This window comes from Megalobrama amblycephala, linkage group LG12 (genome assembly GCF_018812025.1).
Source record: "Megalobrama amblycephala isolate DHTTF-2021 linkage group LG12, ASM1881202v1, whole genome shotgun sequence".
Classification (NCBI taxonomy): Eukaryota; Metazoa; Chordata; class Actinopteri; order Cypriniformes; family Xenocyprididae; genus Megalobrama; species Megalobrama amblycephala.
In genome coordinates this window covers 21,050,333-21,063,681 of record NC_063055.1, presented here as the reverse complement: position 1 = coordinate 21,063,681, position 13,349 = coordinate 21,050,333, and the positions used below count along the sequence as shown (strand labels likewise).

The 13,349-nt window shown below is 33.5% G+C and overlaps 1 protein-coding gene across 3 annotated transcripts in view; it reads right to left on the bottom strand.

Annotated features, from left to right (window-relative positions):
• Positions 1-752: 752 nt before the first annotated feature.
• Positions 753-13,349, bottom strand: part of nim1ka (NIM1 serine/threonine protein kinase a) — a 13,479-nt gene continuing 882 nt past the window's right edge. The window contains exons 1-5 of one of the 3 annotated variants that reach the window (XM_048209589.1): positions 11,445-11,677; positions 7,046-7,610; positions 5,453-5,804; positions 3,360-3,628; positions 753-1,751 (exon numbers count right to left, since the gene is read on the bottom strand). In XM_048209589.1, the coding sequence (XP_048065546.1) occupies positions 996-1,751; positions 3,360-3,628; positions 5,453-5,744 (1,317 nt within the window). In that variant the 5' untranslated portion in view covers positions 5,745-5,804; positions 7,046-7,610; positions 11,445-11,677 and the 3' untranslated portion in view covers positions 753-995. Of the gene's footprint in view, positions 1,752-3,359; positions 3,629-5,452; positions 5,805-7,045; positions 7,611-11,444; positions 11,678-13,349 lie in introns of those variants that run through there. The other 2 variants (XM_048209588.1, XM_048209587.1) reach the window with 2 other exon arrangements.

The following is a 13,349-nucleotide window of genomic DNA, read 5'->3' as shown; positions in this document are numbered from 1 at the left end:
GCGTGGACATTTGGTCCCCAGACCATAGGGAAAACCTGGACCCCACACACACACACACACACACACGCACACACACACACACGCACACACACACACACACACACACACACACACACACAATTCTTGTACATTGATCTTTGTGAGGAAATTCATTGACACAATGCAGTCTCTAGCTCCTTACCCTACTAATTACAACTAACTGCCTAACCCAAACCCTTAGCCTAAACCTACACTTAACGTTATTACAACCTTATCCCTAAAACTAAGTCTTGACCCTCAAATAGGAGTCTCAGAAAGTGAGGACAGGCCAAAATGTCCTCACTTTACTCTCTCTGTCCTCACTCCGATGGTCTAGAACATGAGGTATAATATTAAAATATAAATGATTCATTGGTACGCATTCATTTACACAACAATAAAATGTTTTCTAACATTTGTGGTAAAATATTGTCTCTAAAATACAGTGCTGCTTGAAAGTTTGCGAACCACTTGCAGAATCTGTGAAAATGTGAATAATTTAACAAAATTTCAAACAAAACAAAAATTCATCTATTTTTTTGTCTTGTGGACCATACGAAAACATTTTTTATGTAAAATGTCTTAGGACAGTACTAAATAAAAAATAACATCCATATTGTATGTTATTTTGTTAAAATTGTTCACATTTTCACAGATTCTGCAAGGGGTTCACAAACTTTCAAGCAGCACTGTATATCTGTTTTTCCATATCGCAAAGGAAATGTTCGAAACAATGCAGTCTAAAGCACTTTATTACATTTATGACATGTGACATCCATGACATTAAGACAAAGGTCTTGCTTCACTCACCTGCAAACACTCATAATTTCCATTCATTCATATAGACTACTTTATTAGAGGCATTCACTGATCTCACGTTCAATGAAAAAAGATAGCAAAAGAGGTATATCAAATATAACTAGCTGTACTATAGTTCCCGAGAGCTGTCCATCATTTCTATACAAGTTTTCTGAGCATCACAGAATGATGCAGAGTTTGGACGTATGCCTCAGGCTCCTGTATGTCTTCAGACGCTCCTTTTTAGCATCGGTTCCATTCACTACATGAGTAACTACTGGCATGCTCTCCACTGCTTGTCGTTTATGTGAGCGGTGTAAGAGGATTCGATAGACTCCAGTGATTGAGCTCCTGCAGTCTTTGCCCTGGTTGTTACGAATGTGGTCTGCGGAGATGCCGAGAGCCTCCAGGGCGTTTCTCACCTCTATCTCATGCTCTTCAAGCTCCCCTGGCTTAGACTCTGCCAGATGGAGCGGGTCCAGTTTAAAGGGCTCCATGGCCTTGGGAAACTCCACCGGCAGCAGCCACTCACAGCCCATCATCTGTTCTACACTGTAGCGGTCAGACGGCTGGGGTTGCAGGATGCCCCGGATCAGTTTCTGGCAAGGTTCAGGCACCCAGGTAGGCACTGTGTACGCCCCATCCAGGATGTAGCGCTTCAGCTTGGCCACCGTTTCGGCACGGAAGGGCATGGTGCCGGTCACCATGAAGAAGAGCATGACCCCGAGTGCCCAGATGTCCACGCAAACACCTATGTAGTGTTCGTCTCTGAAGAGCTCAGGGGCGGCATAAGGGGGAGAACCACAGAAGGTGTTGAGGGTCTCGTCGCGACGGCTGACGGTGCTGAAGCCAAAGTCTCCCACTTTAACACAGGTGCTACACGTGTAAAAAACATTCTCTGCTTTCAGGTCTCTGTGAATGATGTTATTGTCATGCTGCAAAATGACAAAGAGAAACTGCTATTAACTACTAAATATATAGATATTTTTTTGAATAACAATGTTGATAAATTGATGTAACTGGGTATTAACTGGGTATTAGGTGTACATATGTGGGTGTATTTATTTGTTTAATATAATAATATTAGTATTATCATTGTGCCAAACTATTCAATAAAGTTTTCTTTTCAAGAATTTAATTCGATTAATGGCTTTTTCTTCATTATGATATCAGAACAGTTTAAGCAGCCATTTTACGTCTTTGTACGTCTCCGCCCCCCCAAAAATATAAAAATGTTCAAATTTGATAAAATGCTAAAAATGAAAAACATGTTTATCTAGAAAAGATGTATTTATTGTCATTTTATGTATTAATTTTTATTTATATATGACCTACACCATTTCTAGCTGTTTTGGATCAAATGTAGCAATCATCTAAATAAACATAAAAATATATAATTAATAAAATATTTTAGAAAATATATATATTAAATATTGTAATATTAAAAATAAAAATATATAATTAATATAATAACAATTATTATTTATTTACTTTTTAATACTGCAACATCACTAAACATGTTGAAAATTGTAGAGAATTTTTTTTTTATATATTTAAAAAAAATATATATATTTTCCCCCCACAATTTTTAACATGTTTAGTAATGTTGCAATATTAAAAAGTAAATAAATAATAATAATAATAATTATTATAATATTATATATATATATATATATATATATATATATATATATATATATATATATATATATATATATATATATATTTAATATTAGAAATACTTCATATTTTATTATTTTTTAAATATTTTATTAATTATATTTTTAATTTTATTTAGATGATTGCTACATTTGATCCAAAACAAATATTAAAGAGTAAATAATAATAATAATAATTATTATTATTATTATTATTATTATTATATTAATTATATATTTTTAAATAATACTTCTAAAATTTTATATTTTAAAATTCAAAATTCAAGTCTATTAAAACTTAAAATGTTGACTTGTAATATACATAGTTTAGTTGTAATATAAAAAAGTAAACATAATAATAATTATGTTCAAAATATTTACTACTTTAAAATTAATAATAATTAATATAATTAATATAATTATAATAATGTTCAAATATTTTATATATTTATATAATATATAATAAACTTTAATAACTTTAATAATGCAGATGTTCTAAGATAAAGTTTACTTTATCTAATTTACTGGGTAGACTTTTACAGAGGCCAATGCAACTACAAACCAGGGATCTAATTACCAGGGATCAATACTATGAATATATTAAAATGAATTTAAATTCAGGCATTAAAAACAGGTTTATCATAGAAGAGGTTTATTCAAGTCATGAATGTGTATGAATTGCATTTTTAATGTATTGTATTTTTGAATAAATAAAATGGGCATCACTGACCCTCAAACTATGTATGTAGGCCAGGAAAAACAAAAAAAAGGAGCTGCACTGAGAACATGAAGCTAGCAAAAGAGCATCACCATTTAAACATTCAGCCCACAATTATCATGAATTGCCTCCTTGAATTCTATTCCTTTGCTTCATGTACATCTCACCATATGCTTCACGGCTGAGAGAACTTGAGAGAAGACAATCTTGCTGTCAATGTCGGAGAGCTTTCCTTCTGTGCTGATCTTGGTGTATAGCTCTCCTCCGCTTGCGTACTCCATGACCAGGTGCAGGCGGGTCAGTGTCTCCACCACCTCGTACAGACGGATGATATTTGGATGGTGCAGCTTTTCCATGCTTGATATCTCCCGGGAGAGCAGCCTTTGGGTCTTTTGATCAAGCTTGGTCTTGTCCAAGATCTTGATGGCTACTTTGTCTGTGGATGACAACATAAAGTTTCAGCTACAGAAAATATTCATATTCTTTTGTCTTTGGTACTTTGGTATATACAGAATGAAATGTTTAGTCAAAACAGCAGTAAATGTCCACTGTAATAAAGGAAAAACCTTTGAGCAGTTTTGATATCAGATATGGTGTGCCATGCGATATGGAATGTCATTCTACACCCTCTCTTCAAGATCTGCTGCGACACGACAAATACACTGCGCATGTAATTCACATAGCTTTGTAACGGCACACCATGACCTCCTATCCCTTACACACACCAATCTTTGATGAGGCCTACAGCAATTCTAAAGGTCTCGACAGAAATGTGACACCTCAAATCGACCCATCTCTGTCTGAACCACACAACTTGTCTCAGCTTGACTTTGACCGAGGGCATGCTTCCCACATTATCAATGTAAACTTGACTGTCAGGACACATTTTCATCCATACAATAACACTTACCATAAAGCACACAGCAAAAACACTTAATAAATAAATAATACATATTTTTCACTAAATATGGATTATAACTGCATATAACAGCACTGTATCACAGCAATAAGTTTGGTAGGAAAATGTTATTTGAATGTATATATATTGTATTATATAAATATTTATATTAATACCATATATAATATTTATATATAATATTTATAATGTTTTATTAAATATTTGAGTCATACAACATATATATATATATATATATATATATATATATATTTTTTTCACAATTTTCAACATGTTGCAACACGCAACAAGTAAATAAATAATAATTAATTATAATATAATATAATAAATAAATTTAATACTTAAAAAATGAACATTTTATTATTCAAAATATATATAAAAAAACATCTAATTCATCTCAGCCTAATAATACTGCTGATCAAAAGCTTGGAGTCAGCCAGTAAGATTTTTTAAATTATTTTTATTATTAATTTTTTAAAATTTTGTTTTATTTAGCAAGGACGCATTAAATTGATGAAAAGTGAAAGTAAAAACTTTTACATTGTTATAAAAAAATTACTATTTCACAAAAAAATGCTGTTCTTTTGAACTCTGATGAAAATTCAGCTTTGCCATCACAGAAATACATTTGAATAGTTATTAATATTCTTTTTTATTAATTAAAATAGAAATTATAAATGATTATTTTTTTCCTATTTAATTAATAATTAATAATGAACAATTAATTATAAAATACTATTATTATTATTATTAATAATAATAACAATAATTAATAATTGTAATAATATTTCCCAATATTACAGTTTTTACTGTATTTTTGACCAAATATATGCAGTTTGGTGAGCAGAAGACACTTCTTTCAAAAACATTTAAACATTTTACTGACCCTAAACTTTTGAACAGTGGTGTAGCTATCTTCTAAATGAATATTTGACTTGTAATATATATATCATTTTATCACAATTCTTAATATGTTTAGTGATGTTGCAAGCAACATTAAAAAAAGTAAATTAATATTAATTATTCTAATATTAATTATATTAAAAATATTTAGTACTTAAAAAAAGAACATTTTAGTATTCAAAAAGACTAAATATCTAAATCAACATAACCTAATAAGCCTTTATAATGTAAAACAGCTGTTCTGAGATAAAGATTTTTAAAGAGGTCAATGTAACTACAAACAGGGCTCTAAATATACATTTCCAGGCATTTTACATGAAATTTCAGTGTCGGTGGGCTGTTCTAAAATGAACATATCGATATTTCAACCATCAACTGTAGCTTGCTGGAAAACTTCTCAAGAAAGCCAAAGCATATGTACCATTACACACAATTGCTTACCTTTCGTAAGTGCGTGGATGCCGAGCTTGACGTGAGAGAAGTTTCCGCAGCCGATCTCGCCACGTATCTTGTAGAAGCCGATGCGGCGGCCCACGGTGAGCTCTCGCACCATCTTCTCATCTTGGCACATGTCCAGGTTGAGCTTCTCCAGCGGGGTGAGGCGGCGCGGCTGGGTCCCCTCGTCGTCCGTGCAGATGTCGGAGCTGTCTTGCCGACTCCATCGTGCATAACGCTGGGGACCCACGGCTGAGACCCCGAGGGAGCCCCCCCCAGACGGATAGACGGCAGTCATCCTGCCACAGGCCACTGGGGGGCTTAGCTCATGGCAGGAGACCTGGAACTAAAGCACCACCTGAATGTATGAAATGACACACAAGGAGGAACAAGGAGGAGGAGAAATTTGCTTATTTACTCTACCTATAAACTCAAGGAGCTCATCAAGGAGCAAACAACATAATATAATGTATGATAATCATTATTTAAATATTTTAAACATTATTGTAGTATGTACATATTTGATTTTGAATTGATATTTGGATTTGTTTTTAATGACCCTACAAGTTCAATTAAACCATTAAAATATAAGGATTTATTTTTATTTTAAATAGGGAAGAATAAAATGCTCAACTTGGTTAAGGTATTTATCTGACAAAATTATTTGGTAAAACGGGTAAACTACAGCTACACATTTCATTCTACTATGCAAAAAAACATAGAAAAACAAAATCAACATAAGCAGTTAATATTTAGATGGTTCTCTCTTGTTTCTGCATGTTCATAATTTCTTTCTTTCTGTATGACAGCCTCGCCAAAAATTATGCGAGCACAATCTGGCATGTTTCTGGCATGATTATTAATTTGAAGAAAAACAAATTTAATGCTTAAAATGAAAAAAAATATTAAAATATTAAAAAAAACATTATATCTAATTCATCTTAGCCTAATAATACTATGAATACACTGCTGATCAAAATCTTTGGGCCAGTCAGTAAGATTTTTTAAAATTATTTTAATTATACATTTTCTAAATTTAGTTTTATTTAGCATTAAATTCATGAAAAGTGAAAGTAAAAACTTTTACATTGTTATAAAAAATTGCTATTTCACATAAAATGCTGTTCTTTTGAACATGAGTAATATTTAGTTCTTTTTAGTCTTGTTTTTGCATGTTCATAATTTCTTTGTATGACAGCCTCGCCAAAAAAAAATTGCGTTATCACAAATAAAACAACAGACTCCAAGCGCAGCTATGCAATATGCTTCATGCAATCATTAACACATTTTTAACAATTTAAATAAAGGGTGAAGATATCAATTTTCCTATTCCAGACATCACTTCTATATACACACACATACATATATACATATATGTGTGTATTCATACATTCTTAAGTGCTCACAAATATATATAATATTATGTATAACAATAATAAATATATAAAATATATTAATGTAATACATAATGAATTAAAAATGTACACACACTAATAATATAAGTATATAAATACATTTTAATAAAATAAATTAACAATTTAAGGATTTTTTTTTTCATTACAAAGCATCACTGCACATTAATGAATGGTTCTTTCTTACCTTCACATGTTGTCCTGAATGTCTGTCTCAATTTCCAAAATTAGCTCATTATCGCTACATCTCAGCTCAAGGTTATACACATATCCAAGTATAAAGGAGAAGATTTAGGGTCGTCTGCTTCACCCAAGCAGCCAGGTGTACAATGCTGTTCCTTCCCCTCAGTCCTGCGTTTCCCCGAACCTCATCAGATATACCCGATTTAATTGGTTGCGTTGTTTCAAAGATAAAAATAGACTGGGGATCAGCGTTGAGAACGATGAGGGCTGTGATTGTTGCCTGGCTGCTATAACAAGGCTCCACACTGCTCTCGGTGGCCCTGGTTTCTTGTATGGCTCTTCCTCACATTTAACATCTTTGGCTGGTTGGTTATTCAGAAATGGGGGCACCACATGGAAAACAGCCACTCCCTCTCATTTGTTCATCTCATGTGTTTTTTTCTGTGCTTCTGACTCACTCTACAGTCTTCTTTCTGGGATTAGCGTGCTCAGAGATCCTAATCCGTGCCTTTTTTAGTGGTCCTTAAATCTCCAATGTAAACTGTAGGGACTAAAGAATTCCTGTTTACCTAGGAAGAAAGAGAGAGAGACAAAGAAAACATTAAGACCAAGACATGGCCTTTACCCTGTCCTTAACTCACCTTTCCTTTAGCTAAACCCTTAGCTTATTAATTATTTTATTTCGTTTATTTAGTTTGTCTAAACCAGTGTGATTTTATGAAATAAACCAGTGTGATAAATTTGAAATAAATTAAATGTCTTACTACAAATGTGACTGAAATCAGTGTGTGCATTTTGTGTGGTTCAGGATGCAATTAGGATGAGTTTGCTGATGTGGTTCCTTTAACAACGTCCCTAAAGAGCAAAATATAAGTACACAGAGTGCCCTAGAGCCACTGAACACTAACAGCACACATAAAACAAGCCCTACACACCCATTATGCCACAAATATTATGGTGTATGAGGCAATAACAGTATATCAATTCAGATTACACTTAATCTGATTGCAGTGACAGCAAAATAGTTACAGAAGTAAATTTTTAAAAATAAATTAATACTTTTCATTCAGCAAGGATGCATTAAACTGATAAAAAATGACAGCAAAGTCATTTATAATGATACAAAACATTTATATTTTAAATAAATGCTGTTCTTTTGAACTTTCTATTCATCAAAGAATCTTGAAAAAAAAATCTATCACGGTTTCCACAAAAATTTTAAGAAGCACAACTGTTCAAAATTGATCAAAATAAGTGGTTGGCGGTTTGTGGGTTTCTCCCTTGGGCGAAATCGCATTCTGGGGGGAGAAATGTGACCACAAAGGGCAGTTTCACTTTCACAATCAAAGGGGCAGGGGCTCAAGCCGATGGCCGACGATGTTCACGTGAGCAGCATGATGCATGCGTGTGATGCTGACGCAGCCGCCGTTCTGACATAGAACCTGGAAGTGCTGCACATTGTTTACTACGTGAACAGTGTTTCTGCTTTGTTTTTGCTCACAAAAAGTATTCTCGTCGCTTCATAACATTAACGTTGAACCTCTGTAGTCACATGGACTATTTTAACGATGTTTTTACTACCTTTCTGAGCCTTGAAAGTGGTAATTTAATTGTCTACGGAGGGGTCAGAGAGCTCTCAGATTTCATCAAAAATATCTTAATTTTTGTTCCGAAGATGAACGAAGGTCTTACATGTGTGGAACGGCATGAGGGTGAGTAAATAATGACAGAAATTTCATTTTTGGGTAAACCATTTAAGTATTGAATCATTCAGAATGTTGACTGATATGAGATTGAATGGATTATTTTCACTTGATAAATGTTCAAGGGACCATATCTATCAATTTTAAGAAAGTGTACAATTATAGTTCATAACATAATACTTATGGAGACATGTTTTGCACATGCTCTTTGATCAAAGAACACCAGGTGTGTTGTTTCTCCTCACAGGACTATTGAGCATTGCACCTGCACAGACACCTTTAGGTGTGATAATGTGTTCTTTGCAGGTGGAGACAAGAGGTGATGCTGATATAAGCTGCTGAGCTTGGTTTTTAACAGGGCTCTTTGACGTAATAGACCCAAACTGTTTTCTTTTGTTCTAACTCCCTGAGCATCAGCATCTTGGAATTATAGCTAAACCAACCAGATCTGCAGAAAGTGCTTTGAAGCTGATCAGGTGTTAGTCATGTATCTTTGTGTGTGTGTATATTGTATATCTGTCTACGTACTTGTTTGTGTTACTGCCATTAATGATCGGTGATTTGACAATCAAATAAGAACCCAAACAGTCTTATACGCAACCAGCAGGTCTTTCTGAGAAGTAGAGTAATCCCCCTTCATTCACGCACTCAAAACAGATTAATTCTACTGGCATCAGCACTGAGCATTTAAAGAATAAGACCACAGGTTCATTCGCACAACAACATTTTGTTTACTTCAACTACCCTGAGCGAGAAATACACTACTGTTTGAAAGTTTGAGGTTGTTGAGAATTACGTTTTTAAAAAATGTATCTTATGCTCGCTAAGGCTACATTTATTTGATCAAAATATAGTAAAAATAGTAATCTTGTGAAATATTATTAAAACTTTTTCTATTTTAATATATTTTAAAATGTAATGTATTCCTGTGATGGCAAAGCTGAATTTTCATCATCATTGCTCCAGTCTTCAGTGTCACATGATCCTTCATAAATCATTCTGATGTGCTGATTTGCTGCTCAAGAAACATTTCTTATTATTATCAATGTTGAAAACCGTTATGATGCTTAATATTTTTTATGTAAACCGTGATATTTTTTTCAGGATTCTATGATGAATAGAAAGTTCATAAGAACAGCATTTATAAATATTAAAAAAAATAATAATAAAAAAAAATAATAAAAATAAAAATAAAAATAATAATAATATATATATATATATATATATATATATATATATATATATATATATATATATATATATATATATATATATATATTGTAACAGTGTAAATGCCTTTAACCTCTAAATGAATGAATGTTTCACCAATCATTATTACTTATTCGGGTCTTTAGCAACCCGGATCTATATCTAACACAGATGGATCTTTACCTGTCGCGATAATATAAAACTCTCCTGATATTAGAGTAACAATTACAAAAGAATAAAATAAAGCATATTTTGTTACCTTTTGGATCTTGGAAGGGTTCAGTTTGAGCAAATGTTTTATACCATCATCACTGTCCTCATCAGAGCTCATTTCCCAGTATATTCAGCATCTGGCTCATATTCGTGATCTCAAACATATTCTCAAAACTATAATTTTCAACATTTTGATCACTGACAGCTTTGTCACCAGATCCACCATCAAGTGACAGTGAGTAATATTTGATTGCATTCCATATGTGCTGTGCAGTAAATCGCTGAGCCATTTCAAGTTTTGCTGATGATACTTCCTATTTGTTTGTTTTCTGCCTGCGGTAACTATGAGTGAAACGTCACTTCATCATTGTGTATCAGACATTGCAACCTTATGGAGTAAAGGTGAATTGCACTTATTCAGTCATCAAAGATTCAATTATTGTTGTGCAGAAAAAAATCTACTTACACTGTTACACACCTTGGGTCGTTAGCAACCCTATACAATTTTTTTTTTTACAAAAAACGAATGTGAAAACAGGCATTTTTATATATATATATATTTTTTTTTTTTTTATATTTTTTTTTTTTTTTTTTTTTGTTATTTTGTTTATAATGAATTGATTGAGGAATACTAAGAAGGTTGATGTCTAACTTTAAAAATGAATGAAGAGGAGGTAGTGAATGACATCCTGGGTCACTAAAGACCCGTGGCATGCATTTAAGGTTTAATCTTTGTGAATGAAAAGTGTATATCCCAAACTTTTGAACAGTAGTGTACCTCAATACTGACTGATAAACTGATCATTAAATAAACAATGGGATGGTAGCATGTATAGCCAAACAGAGGGCTGTAAAATTTTATATCATTCTGATAGCCCTACTTCACACACTCTTTACCAAGGCACAGCACACAAAAATCAAAATGATGTTTCTAATGAATACTCAAATCCTCAGGCTTCAAACACCTTCCTGTATGTGTGTGTGTGTGTGCTGCTGCTGCTGAAGGGGCTGCATGATTGAACTGCTGACAGAATTCTCTTTTAAAGTCTAAAGCAAGCAGGAATTCTAAAACAATCCTTTAAAGTCCATGGATGTGCATGTGTCTGCATTATGATCTCTCTCTCTCACCCTTATCCACCCTCTATCTGACCCCTAGAATAAAACCAGGTTTTATATCAATTCATCAAAAACAGAAAAAAGCTCATCATTTAGCTCCTCTCTGGAACATGGCACCATTAGCATGAGTCTCACAGGTAGGATTTAGAATGTGGTACTTACATCAACTGTGTGACTCCCTTTGCACTGACTAAGCGTGAAGCACTGTCCACAGGGGCCATTTCTACCGATCCGACCCTGATCTACACATAAGATAAACACTCCCCACATGGGATATCAGTGTCCCCTGAGCCTTGTTGCATGTACAGGGCTCAGCTAGAAAAATCTTTGGCTCAAATGCAGGCACTCATTCTACAGAAAGTAACATTATGTTAAACATGTAGTATGTGCAAATTCATAGTATTCATAAAATAGAAGAAGTCTATTTGTCGATTAAAAATGTTGATTCTGAATTGCACATCCGTTAGATACTTTACTATCCTACGAGCTCATGGGGGAGGATTTGGGAATGGCAGTGAAGCGATGCAACTGACACCGCAATTTACATGACATTGACAACATAGCAAACATAGTACATTTCATACTACAGAAAACCCTTTTTTAAACAGTCATGAAGTTCCAAATCAAATGTAGTACCTACTCAGTATGCAATTTCATTAGCAGCTTCTGTGTACACACACTCATAGGCACTGCTACACAAAGCTCCCCTGTGTGTGTTTTGATTGAGACACATGGCCAGAGAGGGGAAAAAAAAGAGCTCAGTAGTGAAAAGAACAGGAACAATAGGGGGCCAGAGGTGGAAATCTGGAATTTCCATCACGTAGCTAACTACCAAATGTCAAATCATTTATTGAGAAACGAAGCACTCCAAAGCTATATTGGACCTAACATCAAACCAAGCACTGTATGTCATTTCACATGTGAAGAGGGCATTTAAGGCACATTCACACCAGGAACAATAACTATAAATGTAACTATAATGAGATATATATATATATATATATACACACACCAGCGGACAATATTTTTCTGTTTATTCTGTTTAAGTGTGCGATGCAGGTTTGTCCTCTGCCATTTTAAATACTCAAGCTCTTTAAAGCAGGATGAATTCTGATTGGCTGTCAATGTTTTTATCTTTCATCAGCTGAAAAAAAAAAAGAAAAAAACACGTTCTAAAAGTGATACCAACAATATTGTTTCTCTGTGCCATCGTTATAGTTATCATCCTTGGTGTGAACGGGCCTTTACCTAGGCGTCACAGCAGCAAAAACTTAATTTATAAAGACATTTTAAAAATAATAAAAATAAAACATAAGATCAGCCACAAAATGTTTGTGGATGATATTCATAAAATGTTATAAACAACATATTTCGAGAATGCACTACATGAACTGGTTACGTCCATTTCTAAATAATGCTATTAATTGTAACCACAAGCATCACACATGCTTTAAGAACATGTATTCAGATTTTGATACATGTCTGAATATGTCCATTTTAATGAGTCCTTAAATAAGGAACATAATTAAGGAGTTCAATTGATGTTTAGACCTTTGAGGGAAAAAACATGCAGATTATGCGATGAAACCACAAGGCTGTTTCCGTTTCATTGTGCCCTGTTAATATATTCCCAAGCCATCAAAGCAGCTTTAATCTCAGACCTAAAACCATGTTTCATGTCATCCAACTAAGGAGTCATCAAAGGAGCCTGAACAAAAGTTGACATCAATCCGTGAGAAACTAGAAAGGATCATTCGATATCATAAATTACAATATTCTCAGTAAATTAATACTTCTATTCAGTAGCTATATGGGAACAGCTTTGTTCATTCAGGCCTGGGGATTCACACACCTGTACTGTTCAAACACTAATGTGGCTTTAATATTAACACCTGAGACCCTCTGTAGACCCTCACAAATTCCCAAAAGCAAGACTAAAATCATGTTAATCAAATTTGATTAGAGGATTTTAAACCTGTTTGTCAAGCTTTGTAAATGTTCAGTCATAAGCGTTGGTAAAAATGTAAAATACAATTACATATTTTTATTCAAATAATAATAAATATA